Source organism: Trachemys scripta, chromosome 11, assembly GCF_013100865.1.
Source record: "Trachemys scripta elegans isolate TJP31775 chromosome 11, CAS_Tse_1.0, whole genome shotgun sequence".
NCBI classification, from domain to species: Eukaryota; Metazoa; Chordata; order Testudines; family Emydidae; genus Trachemys; species Trachemys scripta.
This window is the reverse complement of record NC_048308.1, coordinates 47551988-47573150: the sequence shown is the minus strand read 5'-3', so window position 1 is coordinate 47573150 and position 21163 is coordinate 47551988. Positions and strand designations below refer to the sequence as shown.

Below are 21163 nucleotides of genomic sequence, written 5' to 3'. Positions count from 1 at the left end.
TTCATTTCTTAGAGGTTTTACCTATAAAAGTCATGGTTTCTATTTATTACAATTGTGATAAAGGTGAGCAAATGCTCCGGCTTTTTACTCCCTCCTAACTATGTATGAAAAGTAATCTGAATCTAGGGAAATAGGTATAAAATTGTTAGTAGCACTGCATAAGGCTGGAGTATTTTTTAATGTTCTGCAGATTACGGTCTCCTGTAGCTTCTGATGCCATACAGGCAGACTCTCCTGCACCAGAACCCTACTGGAGTGACAGACTCAGTGATTTCAATTCGCAAGTTTCCTATAGCTGCACTATTAATGGCTGTCTCCTTGTCACCCTTACTTCTGAATCTGCCTTTGGTTAAATCCCTTATATAAATAGTCAATTGCTAATATTATTCGGGTGGAGCGCCTTTTCCATGAATACCTATGAGAGCAAAAGGGCTGAGTAAACTTAGCCTATTTCACATCAAGCCATAGAGTTCTCCACAAATATAATGCATCTGCAGAGTCCAGGGCCATCTGTGAATCTGCCTAATAACTTTACTGTTGCACTAACACTGCAATAGCAAATCTCACAGTGCTGTAAAATACTTGTTTATTTTTGCAGCAAATTCTGTAAGCAAATGAGTAGAAAAGCAGCTGGGAAATGTGTTTTGCAGCTATGATTGATGATCACATAATAACCCAGATATGTTTTAATTATGATAAATTATGGGCTTTGAACTCTAAAGAACATCTGGCTTCTGTTTGAAGAGATGCCTGACAGTACAACATTGCTGAACTAATGTGAAATAGTTTCCCTTTGACAACTTATTTAATTTTTGTCAGTTGAAGAGCAAAGGCCTTAGCATTTTTTGATAAATAAAATAGACTAACTCAGTCTGTGACACAGTTGTTTTAGACAAAGATGAGGCATGTGCCATAGCACACAAGAAATATCAGGTATGTTAAAATATTTAAGCCTAAATTTTAGGAAAGGGGTATCAATTGCACAGTGATAAGAGGTTTCAGAGTGGTAGCCGTGTTAGTCTGTATCAGCAAAAAGAACGAGGAGGCCTTGTGGCACCTTAGAGACGAACAAATTTTTTTTGGCATTAGCTTTTGTGGGCTAGAACCCACTTCATCGGATGCATGAGTGGAAAATACAGTAGGAAGACATATATACACACACACACACACACACACACAGAGAACATGAAAAAATGAGTGTTGCCATACCAACTATAACGAGACTAATCAATTAAGGTGGGCTATTATCAGCCGGAGAAAAAAACCTTTTGCAGCAATAATCAGGATGGCCCATTTCCAAGAGTTGACAAGAAGGTGTGAATTACAGTAGGGGAAAAAAATAGCATGGGGAAATAATTTTTACTTTGTGTAATGTCCCATCCACTCCCAGTCTTTATTCAAGCCTAATTTAATGGTGTCCAGTTTGCAAATTAATTCCAATTCTGCAGTTTCTCGTTAGTCTGTTTTTGCAGTTTTTTTGTTGGAGAATTGTGACTTTTAGATCTGTAATTGAGTGACCAGGGAGGTTGAAGTGTTTTCTGACTGGTTTTTGAATATTATAATTCTTGACGTCTGATTTGTGTCCATTTATTCTTTTGTGTAGATAAGTGATAAGAGCGATCAAAGAAGCAACTTAAAAGACTCCAGTTCATCAAGGTACTAAAGCACGTGGTTAACTTTAAGCATGGGCATAGTCCTTTGAAGTAAATTAAGCAGTTCCACAGCAGGTTCCCTTGAAGTCAACAATGCTGCTATGACAAATTATACCAACTGACGCTCTATCCCCGTGTGACCATTCACATGGTTAAGTACCTTGCTGAATTGGCGCCTATAGCAATGATAGTAGTTAACATCAACTAACTGCATATAAAGCAGTCAACTATAATATCAGAGAAGCAATTTCTTGACATCTTCAACAATTGTTTCCCGGCTCAGGTATTAATACGAGCACACAAGTCAATGAAAGGAACAGGAATTATGGCTTACAAAATCTAAGATGGAAATTAGGTTGGCTAATGGGGAATTGAAAGAGCAATTAGCCAAAGATAATAAAATAAATACCAAGCCATTGTTTACATAGGTTGTAAACGCAGCGCATGCCAAAGAATCAGTGTGTTCATCAGCCCTCCTGAAGGATCAGTTAAAGGGGATAAGGTTGTTGCAAAGAAGCTTTCTGCATAATAGTCTTCAGAACAGAGGATGGTGGGAAAATACCTAAGACACAGCTACACTTTTTCATCTACTTAAAAACATAAGAAGGGTTAAAGATTCAGGGATGAAAAAAGCAGGAGCTGAAATTAATTGACAAATTAAACAATGGCAAGTTGCCAAGAGTTCTGAAGGAATTTAAGAATAAAGAGACTGAACTGATAAAAAAATATTCAAACTCGTATTAAAATCAGCTATGGTACCAGAGATCTGGAGGGTAAAGTGCTAGAAAGTGTCCTGGGAATTACAGACTAGTATGCGTATTTTACTTTGGTAAATTAATTGACCAGTTAATTGGCCAGAACCTTAAAACACTTGGCTGAATAGGATATGATAGGCAACACTCAGTACAATTCGGCGGCGGGGGGGTCCTTCCGCACTCCGGGTCTTTGGCAGCAATTCTGCGGCGGGTCCTTCACTCACTCTGGGACCCACCGCCGAAGTGCCCCGAAGACCGGGAGCGTGGAAGGACCCCCCCCGCCGCAGAATTGACGACGGCAACCGGGAGCACGGAAGGACCCCTGCCTAGGGTGCCAAAAACCCTGGCGCTGCTCCTGCATAAACCACTCCTAGAATCCAAATATTTCGTTTCCAGATGAACTGAAGGTGCACAATACTTCAAGAGGTATCAGCACCTTGGAGGATTTGTCCTGTATCTGATTAAATAGCTCATGGGAGTTCATACCCATCTGGAGGAATTTATCTTCTGCAAAAATTAAATAGTGTTGGTCTTTCTAACTGTCTTGAGACATCCATTGAAGGGTGTGTAATCTTGCAATGCAGTACTTAGCTCTAAATGTGTATTTCTTTATCGCAGAAGTTAGTTTACAAAGGGTCCTATGTGATACTGCTATTTATACTGCAATGACAGGTGATACTCACACCATTCAGTTCCTAGAAAGTTAAGACCAAAAACCTCATGAAATACTGAACTGACAGCAGAGACCAAAAAAATCAACAAGCCAGGCAGTTCACCGTTGAAGCTGACATTCTCACTGTAATCGGACCTGCTACTTCTTAGGGCAAAGTCCAAATAGTAGGTGATTTGGCATTCACTATTTGCTGCACAGCAGGTGGAGCTGAGGTTAAAATTCCTGCCATAATCATGAAGTGCCTTGCTTTTGTTGGCTTCTGTCAACTTTTCTTTTGTTCCCGTTCTCTACTGCAAGAGCTTTGTATCAGATACCATAAGAAAGTGGAAGCATAGTTACTTGTGCTCAAGTTTTTGAGCCCCTACTCAATTCATCAGGATGTGCGGCATTTATCATTAGAAAGACTGGGACGCTCTCTCATTTTAATTTCGAAGATGAGAGCAATTTACCAACAGAAACCTAAACTGGTATGACCAAAAAGAGTGTTCAGTTTATATTTCCCATAATAAACTGTTTAACTCACAAAACTAAAGCATCGGGCCCCTTATTTTCATTGACATCTAAACATTACGAATAAAGAACGCTGAATTTAGGTAGGCTTTGTTTTAATGAATCAAGAATCATAACGATGTCTTGGTCCCAGTATTCCTGCTGTTTATTCCATTAAGAACTAGTTTAACTATCTTTATATTTTTTCCTCTGCCTTAATGTAACAATATAATATGAATACTGGGCAGTTATGCTGCACTTTTCAGATGTAGCGCTCCAGATTTTTTAGCAACATTGGTAAGCATTAGTATGCCAGTGTAAACTAGGGGATACTGACGTATAGACCAGGGGTTTTCAACCTTTTTTCTTGCTGAGGCCCCTCTCAACATGCTAGAAAAACTCAAGGGCACAGCAGGGGTAGGGGGAGGCGTAGGCAGTTCGACTTCTATTTTGAGGGGAGGGGGCAAGGGCCAGCAGGGCTTGGGCCAGCGCTGCACAGCAGGGTCCAAGGAGGAAGCGCCACCTCCACCCCCTGACTCACCTCAGCATGCCACTCACCTGTCTGGGTTGGGGGGAGGCGGGTGCAACCAAAAAATATAACTAAAATCGGGGACTCAGCTCAAAAAGTTTGAAAACTGCTCTGGGTGCAGGCAGGGGGTAGCTAGGAGCTTTGTGCAGCCAAAGGGGTAGCTCAGGGTGCAGGGAGAGGGGTACTAGGGGCAGGGGGGGTAGCTCATGGTGCAGGGAGGTGGTAGCTAGGGTCTGTGTTTGGGCAGGGGGTAGCTCATGGTGCAGGGAGAGGGTAGCTAGGGGCTTTGTGGGGGCAGGGGGTAGCTCAGGGGGCAGGGAGAGGGTAGCTAAGGGTGCAGGCAGCATGTAGTTACGGGCTGAGTGCAGGCAGGGGGGCTAGTTTAGGGTGCAGGGAGGGGGTAACTAGAGGCTGTGTGCGGGCAGGGGGTAGCTTGTGGTGCAGGGAGGTGGTAGCTAGGGGCTGTGTGCAGGCAGGGGGGGTAGCTCATGGTTCAGGGGGGGCGGTATCTAGGGGCTGTGTGGGGACAGGGCGTAGCTCAGGGAAAACAATAGTTAGGCACTGTGTGCCAGGAGAGCTCCCGCTGCGGTGGTTGCTCCCTGAGGGCTCTGCTGACCCCAGAGCCAGGTCCCTCTACCCAGGTGTGAGCAGACAAAGAGGGCTGGGAGCTGAGGAGCTCCCATATCTGAGCACCAGCAGCAGAGGGAGGAATGCCGCAGCTGCCCCACACTGCCTGGCTCTGGCTTCCCACCTACAACCTGAGGGGGGATGGGGGAAAGGAGGCAGTGTGGGGGTGCTGGAGCTGATCCCAGACTGCTCCACTCTGGGTAAGGCACTGCAGTTTGGGGGGCAACGCCCTTATGCCCCCACAGCTCTTCCCATGGACTCAGGGCTTCTGCCTGTAGGGAACGCCGGGGATCAAGGCTTCAGTCCTGCACAGCTTTGTTATGGGCGGGAGGAACACTGGGGCTCTCAGCTTCAGCCCTACGCCACTCCCAGATTCAGACCTACAGGGGGGTTGCTGGGGCTCAGGGCACTGGGGCTCAGCTGCGGGGCTCTGCACACAGTCCCCCAGGGAGCAGCAGACCCTCAGTTGAGAACTTCTGGTATAGACAACTTAAGTGACTTACCCAACATTTCACAGCAAGCTAATGGCCAAACAAGGAACTTTCTCCTGACTTCCATTCCAGAGCCCTAATGAATAAACTACATTTGTCTTCTAGCTTTTTCTGCAAAAATAGCAATACTCCCTGGGCCAAATCATCAGCTGGTACAAATGACACAACTCCATTTCAGTTAATAGGGAGAGCAAGCTATGCCAGTGAAGGCTCGGGCCCAATGTGTTTATCTAATTCAGGCAACTACAGATATCAGTTGCTAGGTAGTGATATTACCAATGCTGAATCCAAGACAACGAATAAATATTGATAGATTTTAATTCTGGATGGGATCTTGTTATCTGTAAAATAATTTTACAGTCCAATTCACAATATACAATAGAGGCCATTAACAAGCAGAGCTGGTCATAAATTTGAATGAAGAATAGGGGAGAAAAAAATCCCTCTATATTTTTCATGGAAAATTATTTCTAATTTTCAACCAGTTCTATTGCTAATCAATATTTGTGTGCCCTTATTACAAAGTTCTAGTAGATACTTCCTATTCTAAACCTAGGAGGAAAAAGACTGTGATAATCTTACATAGCTCTGAGGAGCATAATTATTGACAAATCCTGACTTTTTAATAGCAGCCACTCTACTCTGAAACAACTTAGTGTGACTTTGTGTTAACAAATATCCCCATAATGACACGCCTACATATGGTTTCAATATTGCCCTCACCAGTTTTACATTATAATTAAAAAACAAAAAAGTGGAAACCACCCAAAACCCCCAAATGTAACACACTAGTATCCTGTCGCCTATCAGTCCATGTATGTCACTTACAATGCCAAATTTCCCAAGTAGTAGCAACAATAGGAAAGCTCAAGAAGAAAGAAAACGATAGTGATTACATTTTTACCCTAATTTTATTTTATAAGAGGAAATAAGGGTACAGCACAAACTGCTTTCAAGGAACAGTCTGAATACTTGGATAATATGTAGTTCTCACACACGCATGCAAATACATTCTAAAAAAAAACCCATAACAAACAATACAGTCATTCCATCTCACGTGCTTCCACAGAACACCGTTACATTGCGGTAACCATTCCACTTTCTGCAGAACTCTCTGTTTAATTCACAGTACTGATATGCTGAAGTTTTCCTCTGAAAATATTCCAAGTGTCCTATCAGCATGTCTTGCACTGCTCTGTCATGGCAGTCACCATCAAAGTAAAAATTCGGATCAACAACTTTTGGCTTTTTATGGATATCTGGTTCTAAAGATACAGGCAAAGAAAATACAGGATTAATTCTGACCTAGCCAGTCACCTCAGTGATGCAGAGCATCCTACTTTTCAACTTACATGTATCAAATGCTATGAGGATAGTTTTGATTTTAATGTTTACATATCTGGAACTTTTAATACAACAAATATCATAAAAGAATAATTGGTAAGGTTAAAGGTAAGAGCTAAGGCTCACATTGCTTTTAGTGGGTTTTGAATGAAGCCCTAGGAAAAGGACCCTGCAAAGATTTACAAATGTGTTTTTAATCTGAAGTATATAAACTGACCCACTGGGATTACTCTCATGCTCATCATTATGCACATGTATAAGTTATTGCAGGATCAGGGCCAAAATAAATAAAATGAATAAGAAAGAATGCAATCAAAATTATGCCAACAATTTTCTTCATTTTGAGCATGGCAGGCTGAAGATAGAGACTGAAAAAAAAATGTATATCACAGAGTGGTGATAATTGTAGCTGTAGCTGGATAATTGTTCCAGACTTGGCTGGAACAATGCTTCATGTTCACTCACTCTTGGCCTAATATGAGTCAGGAGAGAACTGGGGAGTGGGCATGGTCATGACCAATGCATCCACAGTCTTCACGCAGCCACCTCCTAGAAGCCACTATGAAGATAGTGCATGGACTATAGTTACTACTGTAACCCTGGGACTGTAGAAGCAACTAAAGATGAGCCACATGGATGGCTAGTGGGTTCTTATAATTATTTATACTGTGATAGCATTCAGAATGAGTGAGGCATTCTCCAAACACAAAGATAGACACAGCTCTGCCCCCAAAAGACCCTAAAAATGTATATCGATTCATATATTCCAAGGATACAAGGGACCTCTACTACTACTCTACTCCTACTCGAGATTCCTGTGTTCGTGCATCCAAGCATTATGCGTTCACCCTTTTGGCCACACCATTGCACTGGGAGCTCACATTCAGGTGATTATCCACCACGACTCCCAAATCTTTTTAAGAGTCATGTTTCCGTGAACAGTCCCCCATCCCGTATGTATGGCCTACATTCTTTGTTTATAAATGTATACATTTACATTTAGCCACATTAAAATGCTTATTGTTTGCTTATGCCCAATATGCAAGCCCTAGAAAGGTCCCTGTGCAAAGCCCATAAATTCAGGTTTTGTTCTTGTGAAAAGTCATCAGTTAATAAAGCAATGGTGCTTTATTCCTGTAATCCCTCACTGGTTATTAGAGCATGGTATGGTATCTCATTGATCTGTATAAAGACTCAGGGTTGGTAATCAGAACACAGATCTTCATCAACATAATTAATGTGAAATATCTATACTCCCTCAGCAGATTTTAAATCTGTAATAAAGTAAATCAAGCAGCTGAACTCAACCCACCTCAGTTTAATTCAGTGCTGATTTGAGAAATCTGACAAGTGTTGTTTATAGAAAAAAGGTAAATTACTTTTAATGAATCCTTGAAATATAATTTACATGCCATCAGGCTCATCAAAGTGGTGAAAATATAACATGCAAATAAGAATTTTTAATTAGGTACAAAGTTTTTCATTCATTTAAACTTTCTTACCTTGGCACTTATGGTTTAAACTTGGCAAATTTGGGCCAATAGGCGTGAATGTGCTTGTGAAGGTCCACCAAAGTCCCTCCTCTGAGCATGCATATATTGGATATGGATCCCTGCTAAACTTTGCTTTGACACAGTACAATACAGTCAATGGTCATGAGGTCCATGCCGTCCACCGAAGGATAGCCACAGACTATAGCTCCATGCTCCGGCAATTCCATTGTGCATGCAATTGCTTTGTGTATACATAAAAAAGACAACAATAAAAACTGAGTTAATAATGAGTGATACTGCTTACATGTAGTAAAAAGCAAATTACGCAAAATCTTAGACAGAAATTCTTAAAATATTACTATAAATTCATATACATGATAATAATGTCACTGTTGGGTAAATCTTCAGGATGATGTGAATAGCCTCCTACTGCATGTAAAGGGAAACTGATTCTTATGTGCCTATTTGTGTAACATAGGAAAAGTTTGGGATTGAACCCTGGGATGGGCGTAAGACTCAGACAGTCTTCAGCAATTCATTATAGCATTATAGCTGGAGATAGTATTTGGGACATAAGAACATAAGAATGGCCCTACTGGGTCAGACCAAAGGTCCATCTAGCCCAGTATCCTGTCTTCCAACAGTGGCCAATGCCAGGTGCCCCAGAGGGAATGAACAGAACAGGGAATCATCAGGAGGAACACAGCTACAATTTTCAGAAGCGTTCAGTGAATTGGTGTGACTCACTCCTGGAGTGCCCTGTGGAAAGTGGGTTCTTAGTAGCCCTGAAAATCAGGCACCAGGTGTCTCAAGTGGGATACCCCACACAACTGTGGCACACAAAGTGAGTGAGTGACCACTTCTGAAAACATGCTGGTTACAGGAGATGATTTCTTTTAACAGAGAGGAGCCTGAATCAGAATATCAGATCTTTCCCCTCAAGCCTTGTCTCTGCCCCAACTTCCAATCTGGAGCCAAACTTTGCATCTCAAGCTCATCTTTCATTGTAACAGGTTTGTTTGAATCCTATAACTTGTGTTAGGATCTGTACCTGGAACCATTGAAGGAAGCAATTCTTTACACAGAGCTGACAGGTAGGCTTCAGTGAAAAGATACTGTGCTATATGAGGACAGAGAGCAAAGCTGTAAGAGCTGGGGGGGGGGCGGGGTAAGAGGGGACATTTGGGGATACATGTTTTCACCCTTGCATATAAATGGCCTGTAGATGTAGACAAAATGTGAGAGTTTATATCCTAACCCCCACATGGTATTAATCATCAAACAACAAATGCCACAGGACAATTAGCATTAATACTTCATTATATTCCCTTCTGTTGACCTTAAGTATAAGCCAAACACATACATTTCACGGAGATCTCAAAGGAACATTTGGCTTGGTTTCCTGAAAGATCTGTTGCTATATATTCCACTGAATATTGGCCATATGCCAGTTTGTCTCCGTTATTAACATTGGACCCTCCTTTTGTGATTGTCAGTGGACCCCTGGAGTTGTCTTCAAACACAGGCTCCTTCCAAGACAATTCAGGCAAGTCATTCCAGTAGGGGTTTCCTTTTTTGGTTTCTATCTCAATGTTCTGAGGACAGGAGATCACTACAGGTGGTTCAGTATCTGAGGAAAGAACAATATACATAATAATAGATATCAGGCTTTGGCTATTCCAAATGCTAAGAAGCATAAGAAAGTCTATGTTTCACAATAAGATGCAATGAGACAACCCTGCTGCTCAGATCTAAGGTTATTTAACTGCATGTTTCTTAAGTGAACAGAACCGCAATACGCTTTATGCAAATACATATGTGCCATTGTATAGTATTTAAGACATTTGGACCAGATCTGGATCCCAGGGAAGCCAATGGGAGATTTGCCAAGGCTTAGCAGTAGTGCCAGGACTGGGCCCATAATTAGTTCTCAACAAAGAGTGTTGATTTTACTTACAATGGGCTAAATTCGTCTCTCAGTTACACCAGTTAAACTTTACTTAAGTCATTGGGCTTCACACTGGGTGTAACTGAGAGGAGAATTTCACCAGGACTTAGGGCTTGATGTTCAAAGGTATTTAGGGGCCTGCAGATCAGCACTTTAATATCTTTGAAAGTATGGCTTTTAAAGCTTAACAAATAAAAGAAGTTAGACTTATATCAGGATACTTTTAGGACACAAATGCCTCACCCACCTTTGAAAAGTGACATCTATGCCCCATTGTGTAGCACAGACTCAGGAAAGGGCCTGGTTCTGCACTGCCTTTGGCACCTTATGTAACGTGTACCTGTGCAAAGGGAGTGCAACGTGGTGTAAATTGCTGCCCAATCAGAATGTGAATGTGAAAATTGTCTCAGACAATTGCAACTACAGGAGAATTTGGGTTGAATAGAATACACTTACTCAACTGGAATTTAGCCAAGTCACCACACTGCTCTTGGCCTTCCCCCAGAATCTGTATCCCCATGTTCTGGGGCACAGTTCTTCTATAATGGGGATCCTTTAAACTGGAATTTCAGAAAATTCCCATAGGATTGTGTGATGTGTGCAAAATATTTCCATTCTGATTTAAAAATGGCTCTTTTTCACTTTTCTCTAAGGCTAAATAGCTCCACAGGGGCTTGTTCACTAGACTAAGAATCTCTAGTAAGTAGCTTGCTGCAGCTGTAATTAAAAAGCTAATTAAAATGGGCTCTATTTGAAATATGTGAAATCTTTAATGAAGTACAAAGTTGAATCAGGAATCTTGCAGGGAAATAAAAAACAATAATTTAAAGCAAAAATGGAAACATAGCAACAAAAGAATACAAATAAAAAAAACAGATTTTTGGCACAGACATTAATGGCATAGCAAAAAGACAGGATACTGTATGGCAGTATAAAGAAGCAAATTCAGTAATCTTGAAAGATTTGAACATTTAAAAGCAGAGAGAGCCAAAAATAGTAGCCCCAAAACTTTCCCCCAGATTTGAAGGTGAACTAAATGTGATCTTTTTTAAAGCTCCAATATATATATATATTGTTAAATAAAATTGCTAGGCCTATGTGACACAGGGTAACACAGAAACAATTACACAACTAGCAGGCTAATTGACCCAGATTCAACCTTCAGATACATCTTAGTAGATAATAGTTGTGGTTTTTTGTGTGTTTACATATATAGTGTTAGAGGTTGACAATGTAACCAAACGGTTCCTGTATGTCGCTGTATTCTGTCAATTCAGAGATCAAAAGGAGATGCTAACATTTAGATGAACTGTGAGTGTATTAATAACATTGTCTTCATTTCTCTTTGAAGTATGTAGTAAACTACCTGTAAATGGTGGGAAATGGGCAGTTGCCTTATGCTAATCCCTATAGCTAATTACCGGTAATGCTTAGGAAATAGGAGGTTACTTCAAAGCCACTATTCTTCACCCAAGGATCACCTGCTGTCAAGAGGCTGACAATAGCCTGCCAGAAATTTATAAAAAGAACTCTTGGGCCTTGATCCTGCATGTCAGATCTGTTTAAGCTTCATCAGGGGAAGTTTGAGTCACAAGACTGAGATCCCCAGATCCAGCCTGGGTCACCCTGATATTGTACATGGGACTGTGATCTGCGGAACTGATTCAGAAAGAACCTTTTGCAACTCTGAAGCTCACCATCTCTACAATGAAACTGACCTAAGGACTTTATTCATATCTGTATGTATAATGACCTATTAACAAATACTCTCTTTTCTTTTTTAATAAATTTTAGTTTAGTTAATAAGAATTGGCTGTAAGCGTGTATTTGGGTAACATCTGAAATAATCAGTGACCTCATGGGTAATGTGTCTGATCCTTTGGGCTAGGTAGAACTTTTTATATGATGAACAAGATTTTCAGTAATCCTCCTCATAATTTCCACATAGCTTCTGTGAGATGCATTGGACTTTGTTTGACACATTACATACGTCTGTAAACTCATGCTTACCTGAAGTACTTTCTGAAAGCCCATGTTGAGTACATTACAATACATCTGTTATTTCTGTACTGTGTGTAATACATTACAATACATCTGTTATATTTTAAAATATATGATTTTGATGATTTAAGGAGATGTAGTTCAAAGCAACTAGAAAAGCATGTCCAGCTCCCATCAAGAATGATGGGAGCTAATGGTGCACATTACTGATAGATTAGAGCATGAAATATGTATGCCTTTAAGATTATGTTATGCTGCGGCTGATTGCAAATGACTGCATAATATGAATTATCACAGAGGGAGAGAAGACACTATGGAGCATATTAAAAAACATATAGGAGGAAAAATACTGTCCACCCCATCACAGTGACATTAACAATGTTCTGAAAAGACAATTTGTTACCTCTTTGGTTGTTTCCAGACCCACAGTGAACAGAAAGATCTGAAATTCTGAAATTGCCACAGGTGTTTGGGTGCCTGGTGCATTGAGAAACAACAGAGGGATCTTTGGCTACAATGTGTTCCACAGTTGCTAGGATGTGTTTTTTCACGGCCTGTTCATTGCAGTCACCCTCATAGTACTGTAGTGAATCTCCTTTTCTGGACCCTGTTCGACGCCTGACTGTTAATAGTTCATATAACATGAGGTTAGTTAATAAGGATATGCCCAAAATGGTGCCATGATGCACAAAAGTGCTAAACAGTTTTCATATAATAGAGAGTAGAGTCCTGGCAAGCACAAATGTATCACATTACCAATTTTTCTCTTGAGCACAAGGCCACAACACAAAGCAGCATGAGGGATATATCAAAAGCATAAATATACAGCTCAATACTTGAATGAGGGGTAAAAATGTCATTTTGGTTTCATGTGTAAGACTCTAGCTCAAATAAAAAAATAGCTATTTGTCATGTTTTCAGTTTATCACATACAACCTGACAGTAACAAATTTACAACCTGAGTGACACACTGCCACTTCTGTAACACATCACAAACTTTCAGTGTTTGCTCTATGCAAAAAAAGATCTTGCTACACACTTTGGTTTGAGCTTTCAGAAAGAAACTGGCCATGCTTTCTGTGTCATCTGCAATTGCTTACCATAGACAGATGACTGGGGATACCTCTGTTAGATCCTGTCTCCATCTATACGCCCCATTCCATTGATAAAACTATGTTTTTATATTCAAAATTAATCCATCTGCAGATTAGATTAACTGCCTGTGATGTCGCCAATCCCCAACAAGATAACTCAGTTTGATCCCCAAAGCCACGAAAGCCTCTACTGGGGGTAGTACAGAGCTGCACCAGTCAAGCAAGAATTCCAGAATGCATTGTGCCTCAGGCAGGTCCGCTGGAGAACCCAGGTTAAGTAGTTATGACACCACCCTTGGAAAGTTTATTTCCTGAAATTTTTCCAATTAGTGCAGAGACGGTATGGGACTGAGCTGCATCCTTTGCAGAAGCTAATGCAGTCAGCACTCTATGGTGCTATTCCATCTGGCCCTGTTTCCTTAAATATGTGGTTCTCGTGCCTCCTTGGAGTCCTTCTTGGATCTGTTTAAGAAATTATGGTTCTCTTTCAATTTCTATTTGAAAAGTATCCAATAAAAATGGATAGTAGAGTACTTATCAGTAAGGGCTTGTCTACACTGGGAAATTTACCAAAATAGCTATTTCAGTACAACTCCACAAGTGAACACTCTTATTTTGGAATAAAACTGCCCTTTCCTGATTTAACTTAATCCATTTAGGAATTATAAATTAAAATTTTAAATAATTATTCCAGAATGGCTATTTTGGTAAATTTCCAAGCGTAGACAAGCATTGGGGTACATCTTCCTTCTGTAGCAATTGGGAGGTGAGAGAATAACATTAGGCTTGCAAGTCTCAGGGAGTATTTTGGAAGACCTCTAAGTCAAGAGTTAAAGGATTTTTATTCAACAATTTAGTATTAGCCACACAGTTGTCCTACCTTAAAAATATTAATATGCTGAGAAATTGCCTTCAAATTCTAGAATACCTGTTCTCCATAACCAACAAAAATAACTATATTTTGTAGGACCTACACATACTATTTTTGACTGTTCAACTCCTGAAACTATACATGATGCTAGTGAATAATAATGGTAATAAGCAATACTAAACCATAATGGCTTGTGTTATTAGAAACATGGGGAGGGAAGGAGAAGTAAAGATTTGCTAAAAGGAAACAGGCAAAATGTGTAGTGAGAGAGTTTATTTTCAAGTCTCTTAGGAAGGCTGTCAAAAAAGAAAGAAAACCCAATATGCAGACACACACACTTAATAATGATCAGACTTTGCAGGAGAAGCAAAGTGGATAAATTCTCAGGTCAACTTCTGCTCTTAGTTAGTCTAGACTTACACCACTATTACTCCTCTGCACTCCTCTGTAACTGACATCAGAATGTTGCCCTGAGAACCAACACACTCTAGTTGAAAATGGAGAAACAAAACATTCTTTTCTCAATTCATATCATAATTGGAATCCATATCTTTGTGTTGTCTTATACAAACATGACTTAAACCCTAATAGCAGCTGAACGTGTAAATCAATAAACTTTCAGTCAGCAAGAGTCTTTAAGAAAGCTAATCCACTGAAATTTTCAAGCCTGCTCACCTGTGCAAGTCTCTGGCATGTGAGCCTTTGTCATTTGCCAGGCTTCATCCAAATGAAACCAACTTGTCCCAGACTGAGAAGGCTGGCAGAAAAACACTGACCATGCTCTCCGATGGAAACCAGTGCTCTTCATGCAGAATGGTACACAAAACTGCCATTTGTTCATTCCACTGCCAGGATAAGATAACATTCCACAAGCCAAAGACCCATCAGTGGGAGGTTGGGCAGTGCACGAAAGATCTGGCTCTAAGAGTAATATAAAAAATATTAAAGTCTCAAGTCCATTCGTATCACTGTAGTAGAAACACAGTAAGTAAACACATGCTTGCAACTTTTTTTTTAAACCGTTAAGTTCTTTACTGAATGATACCATTTCAAAGTGCTTAGAACACCTCTAATAAATTTGTTAGTCTCTAAGGTGCCACAAGTACTCCTGTTCTTCTTTTTGCGGATACAGACTAACACGGCTGTTACTCTGAAATAGGACACCTGAGATGCTCAGAGTTGGTTATTTCTAGAACTCTCTGAAATTGTATGTTCAAAACATTTTTTTTAATCAAACTTTTCCATTTTTCAAAACCAAACACCTTCAAGGAGTCGTCTTCTTCTTCTTTTTTTTTTTTTTCAAGTTTTACTGGAAATGAAACTGAAAATATTAAAATTAAGAAATTTAAAATGTCAGATATTCAGTTTTCTTGTTTGTTCCACTGTGTGCAGCAGAATGAATTATGTCTGGGATATGTTTGCTTTTACTTTACTTTTTCATTTTTCTTTTGTCATTTTGTAATTTTTCCAAAGTTGGAAAAGGGTTCAATGTAACAAAAGAAAAAAGAAAAAAATGTAACAGTGGAAGAAGCCTGGGGCATCATTTTTTATAGCATTCAATAGCCAAAAAATGGGACAGTGGAGAAGGGAAAAAATATGCAAATTCAAAATTATTAAAATCAAAATTTAAAGAAAGAAAGAAAGAAAGAAAGAAAGAAAGAAAGAAAGAAAGCTCTGATTTGAATCCTACAAAATGGAAACAAATTGCATTTTTTTGCAGAATTAGTTCCCCATTATTTGATTAGCTGCGAATCTAGTTTTCCTGTGTGGGAGAGCAATGACTTGACCCAGACCGGATATTATGTAGGCTCATTTAGTTGTGCAAACTCATGAACAGTGATACTAGATGACAAAAGCAAAATACAGCTGATGGGCAAAATCCTCAGCCGGAGTAAACTGGCATAAATAATGAAGCTAAACTGATTTGAGGGGCTAGCTCTCTAATTCACATAACGTGGCCCTTTCTATCTCCAGCAAACTCCTCTAAGTTCAATGCCACACTCTGACCAGTCACTTTCTCCATTACTGCTCTTCAGCCATCTCCCAAATGTCTATGGGAAGATGTTTTTAACTCTATTCAAACACACTATAGCCTTTGCGATGACCATGTGACTGTAATGCAGAATCACTACATGCAGTCACAATACAGGTGTCAATCAAAACTGTTAGGTCTGCCATCTGGGGCTTAAGCAAAAGGGAGCTAATGAAACTTCAAAGCAATCTCTCACTCTAAATTCTTGCATTTCAAAGGAGTTACTGTCTTTGAGACAATGGATACTGTCAACTCCCTATCAGGAGAGACAATGTATATTGTCCCCACTTAACAAGCAACAGAGGGTCCTGTGGCACCTTTAAGACTAACAGAAGTATTGGGAGCATAAGCTTTGGTGGGTAAGTACCTCACTTCTTCAGATGCACTTTCTTACATTCAGCTCATGTGTATTTAGTTGATAGAGAGGAGTGTTTGATAATTGAATTACTGTGCTTCCTCATTGAAGTCACTTCCTGATAAACAGCCAAAGTTTTTTTTTAAATAAATAAATATGACATCTTGAATAATCTAGGCTGGTTGGCTGGATAGAGCTGGTGTGGTGTTATCATGGTACAACAATATGTGTAATTAGCTCTCTTCTAAATAGCAGAACAGAGTCCAACTAAAAAGTCATAAATGTATTCTTCTGTTTTGAAATAACAATTTGTGGGAAAATAAAAACACGTAAACACAATTGTTAGTTATCTCATCAACAATATCTTGAACCTTTGCTTTTCATTTTATTCCTCCCCCTCCCCCCCAAAAGAACTGGGATCCTGCCCAACTTCAGCACAGTTACAGCTTTAGTTCTTGCAGTTGCTATTTGCAACAGGTAGCTAAACAAACACCTTTATAAATGCACTAATGCCACACTTTCCACTAGACAGCTGTCATGTATGTGCACAGAACGACGCCAGATTTTGCAGGGGAATAATGCTGGTAGAAATTGTGAACTGGTTCAAATAAAATTTAAACAAAACACAACCTTCATCTGAAATTTACCCAAACCAAACTTGAGCCTTTTTCTGAGTTTTTCACCAACAGAAGTTGGCCCAATAAAAAATATTACCTCATCCACCTTGTGTCTCTGAGGTTTGAAGAAAATTCAGTTTTCTTTTTTTTAACATTGCTTTGCACTTTAGCTGAAAGCATTAAGTACTTAAAATACTAAGGGTGGGGAGGAGGACTAGGCCTGCGGTATTTAAAACCTGATTGTAAAGAGGACATGTATAAATAGCATGAAACTAGCCTCTCCCATGAATTTTCAGCACTTCTGCATTTGCCTGAAGCCAAATGAACAGGGACATGAAAACTTTTTAAAACTTAAAAATGATCATTCTTATCTAATGGAATTTGTTCCACCTTCCCTAATTTAGGCCTTGTCTACAAAACAAAGTTGCTCTAGTTCAACTTAGATTGGTTTATAAATCCATTTAGTTAAAACAGTGCAAACCCCTGTGTAGAGACTCTTATTTCAGTTTAAAAGTGGCTTATTTCAATTTAGCTTAAACCAAATTCCTAATCAATTTAAGATAATCCAAAATAAACATAGTGTAACGTAAAATAAGAATGTCCACACAGTCTTTTCAACCGGTTTTAAGTAAATCACTATTGAGTATAGTATTAGACCATAATTTAAACTGCTTCAGTTTTCTTGTGAAAACTAAATCCTACAAAAGTTAGTGTATTTTTTGCATCCATCACCTACTGCGATTTGTGGGGTAAGTATAGCATTCTGTAATGACATGGGTATTTAACTGTCTCATCAAATTCTACAGATACTGTACAAGCTGTAGCTATATGGAAGATGGGGAAGATCCCATAGTGAAAAGGAAAAAAGGGAAAGAAAAGGTCAGGTATGGATTATTTATGGAAAAGGGAGTGCTCTTATATGAATGTTATTTTTATATTAAAAATATGGCAAAGGAATAATAGCAGTATACAATACACACCAGTAATATGTGTCCACACTAGGAGATTTAACAATAGAACCCTCATTGGTGCCAGCACCAGCCATGAGGTTCCAGCAATTGCTAGTATTTGATCCCCTTAATTAAGCCTGTCAAAACCTGTTCTGCATTTGGTCTCTAGTGAGGAAGTTTTTACAAGAATTCCTTAATGTAGACACAGCAGAAATGACACACATGATTGTGGGGTTTTGTACAGTAAAACTGTTCACATAATTACAAAACACAGATATTCAGTAAATGTCTTTAATGCTTTCTCCCACCACGTTGATGAAGCTTGCTGTTATATTATGGCTTCTAGGAGATCCCAAATAAGAAAAGTAATTTTCTATTTCTTCTTTCTTCCACCTCTAGTAATCAAGTTGTCAGCACTGTGGCTTAACTCAAGTATCACTTGCATTTTCATTTTCATTTAAAAATGTTAATCAATGATAGCAAAAAATCTTTCTGCTTAAAATAGAGCAGTTTAATTAAAATGAGACCTAAAGAAACAACATGGCTAATTTCAGAGAAGTCCTAATTATTTTTTTTTTTTTTAAATCCAAACCCTACTGACTAAAGAATTGGTCTATCCATTTGCCATTGATCTTCATCCGGATCTTTCAAATGCCAGGACTTTTCTACACATAAAAATTGTGCTAATTTAACTAAATCATTAGAAACTGATATAATAAAGGGGGTGCAACCCCCTTGTGGGGACAATCTTAAATCAGTTGAGAAAGCCTTATATTAATTTAGCTTAAATCAATGTAAAGCACTCAAACTAATTTAAGATTGTCCACACAATGGTGACTGCACTGACTTAAGTACATCAGTTTCTAAAACAGTTCAGCTAAAATTAGTACAGTTGGTGTGTGTAGACAAGGGATTATTAATGGGTATAGAGAAATAGCAGGAAGAGTGTTACCTGTTTTAGCTTCATTTTGGAAAGCACCGTTTTCGGAAATCAGTACTGCAGGGAATCAGTGTCAGACGACAAGGGCTTTCTGAATATTTCAGTGCTTGGCTGACTACTTCTTAACTCTTGCTCACATCTCAGGCAAATAGTGGTTGTCATTAAAAAGATTTTCCAACAGTTACTCCACAGTTGCCACAACTGTTTCCTGGTGTTAATGAAGTCCTACCAATTGAGGCCAGTGGAGGATCTGGCCCACTGGCCACAAAACGTACTTGAAAGATACAATTCTTATTACACCTAATATAATCATAGCACTTGGTATATAGGACTTGATATGAACAGCAAAATATTCATGGTTTGGTGAACATCCAACTGTTTACAGGAAATATTACTGCCAAAGAGGTAGCATTAAAGCAAACAGCTCTACTTCAAATTCGTAAATCTGGTTCATAACAGTTTTCAGGATCCTGATTGTTTTTCTTTCTTAAACTTCAGTCAATAATAGCACTTACTTTGGATGGTAACTTTAAACTGGCAGGAGGCTTCATTTCCTGCTTCATCATGGGCGGTGTATTGCACTTGATGAGTTCCATACCGGAAACAGGAGCCACTGGATATTGAAGCTACTGAGGTAAACACCCCACTGTTGTCGCTAATTTCAGGTTGTTCCCAGCTGACCTGTACTGGATCAGTCTCGGTGGTTATGGTAATGTCCCATGGGCAATTTGTTATGGTTGGAGGAATCGTATCTGTGGAGTTCAAGAGAGACAATTAAAAACATGACACGCTGTCACTTGCTGTGGCACAGTGAAAGGCTTGAATAATGCATTCTTGCTAGTAGTAAGTTGCAACCTGCTAAGCAATAAAGGCTATTTAAGAAGAGAGAAAGCACAAGATAATAAATGATATTACTGAGACAACATTTGTTGCACAACTAATTTTTGGAGACATTTCAGATCTAATTAGATTTATAAGCTGTTTTTTATATGAGTGGGGTGACAATAGTGCAAACTGTGATTCTTCTCATATAAATGGGACAGTTCCCTTTATACGAAATAGTCCAATGTTTATTCTGCATTGTGCACTAAATAACAGGATGCAGAAAACAAACATGTATAGGACCTGCACTAAGAGTCTTCTAGGTTAACTGTAGATTTTTTGAACCACTTAAAAATCAAAAAACTGTTGCAAGCATGCTCAAACCTTCATGGAAGTGCAGCAACCCTTTGTCCAATGTTGGGGGGATTTTCCTAATCTCCAAAGAGAGGAACGGTCACCTTTTCTTAGTTCATCAGCCAAATGGACATGCCATGACATGGAGCTGAGGGCTGGGGCAATGGGGCAAAGAGAAGAAGGGGTGGGATTTGTGTATGAAAGTTTTAGAAACCCACAAACAACAACAACAACAATAATTTGGTAACTTACCAAACTAAAATAAAAAGATATAAGTTTGGTGCAAATTTTAGAGGACCCACTGAGGGGGTTCATATCAATGTAACTAATTTGAATTAGAAAACAAACTATCCAGTGCATAAAACATAACTGTGTGTGTAGTCAAGTTCTAAGAATTTAAACTTTGGGCTAACACAGTAAATAGTGATACAATGAGGAAACAGTCCTATATACTCAATGAAGGAAGGAAGAAATATTTTTCATACCCAGAAAAATATTTAAAATAATGCAATGTACATACATTCGTACCTATGCCTCTATTATCAATGTTATTAGCGTTAGAATTCTATAGTCACCTGGATCACCAGAGGTGGCCCTCATGATGGTCTTTGGTTGGAGCCTGGAACTCAAGAGGCAGAAGACTCCCACTGGCTTTAGAGGGGGTTATTGTAGATAGCTAAATCCTGTGCAACTCTTCAGAAAGTTAAAGCAACATTTTAATGCCTCATTACACCCTTACTACTCCACAAACCCTAGGTTGCATCATTGAGGACAGTGCTTGGCCCAGTGGGCCTTAACTCTTACAGCTATACTTGGAACACACTAAGACCAGACACTCTAAGAATATCACAGTTCCCAGTATAACAAAGTTAAATCACAAAAAGAACAGGAGTACTTGTGGCACTTTAGAGACTACTCTTAAATCACAAAGTTATACTACTGGAGTAAAAATAATAGGCAGCGCGTGCTTTGCCTACCCAATGGGTAATTTGCATTTCTTTTAAATAAATTTCCAATTGTAATTGAAACTAGAGGCTAAACCTGCAGGGAGGAAAGTTTTGTTCACATTTTTTAATGCAATCTGTGACATAATCCAGATTCTAGGCCACCATCATACCATTTAGAT

General features: G+C 39.3%; 1 protein-coding gene across 2 annotated transcripts in view; it reads right to left on the bottom strand.

Annotated features, from left to right (window-relative positions):
* Positions 1-6127: 6127 nt before the first annotated feature.
* The window catches only part of LOC117885119, a 103461-nt gene continuing 88425 nt past the window's right edge, over positions 6128-21163 (bottom strand). For both annotated transcript variants that reach the window (XM_034786281.1, XM_034786280.1), the window contains exons 4-9: positions 19377-19613; positions 14643-14888; positions 12406-12624; positions 9417-9683; positions 8063-8294; positions 6128-6481 (exon numbers count right to left, since the gene is read on the bottom strand). In XM_034786281.1, coding sequence (XP_034642172.1) covers positions 8176-8294; positions 9417-9683; positions 12406-12624; positions 14643-14888; positions 19377-19613 — 1088 coding nt within the window. In that variant the 3' untranslated portion in view covers positions 6128-6481; positions 8063-8175. The remainder of the gene's footprint in view (positions 6482-8062; positions 8295-9416; positions 9684-12405; positions 12625-14642; positions 14889-19376; positions 19614-21163) is intronic.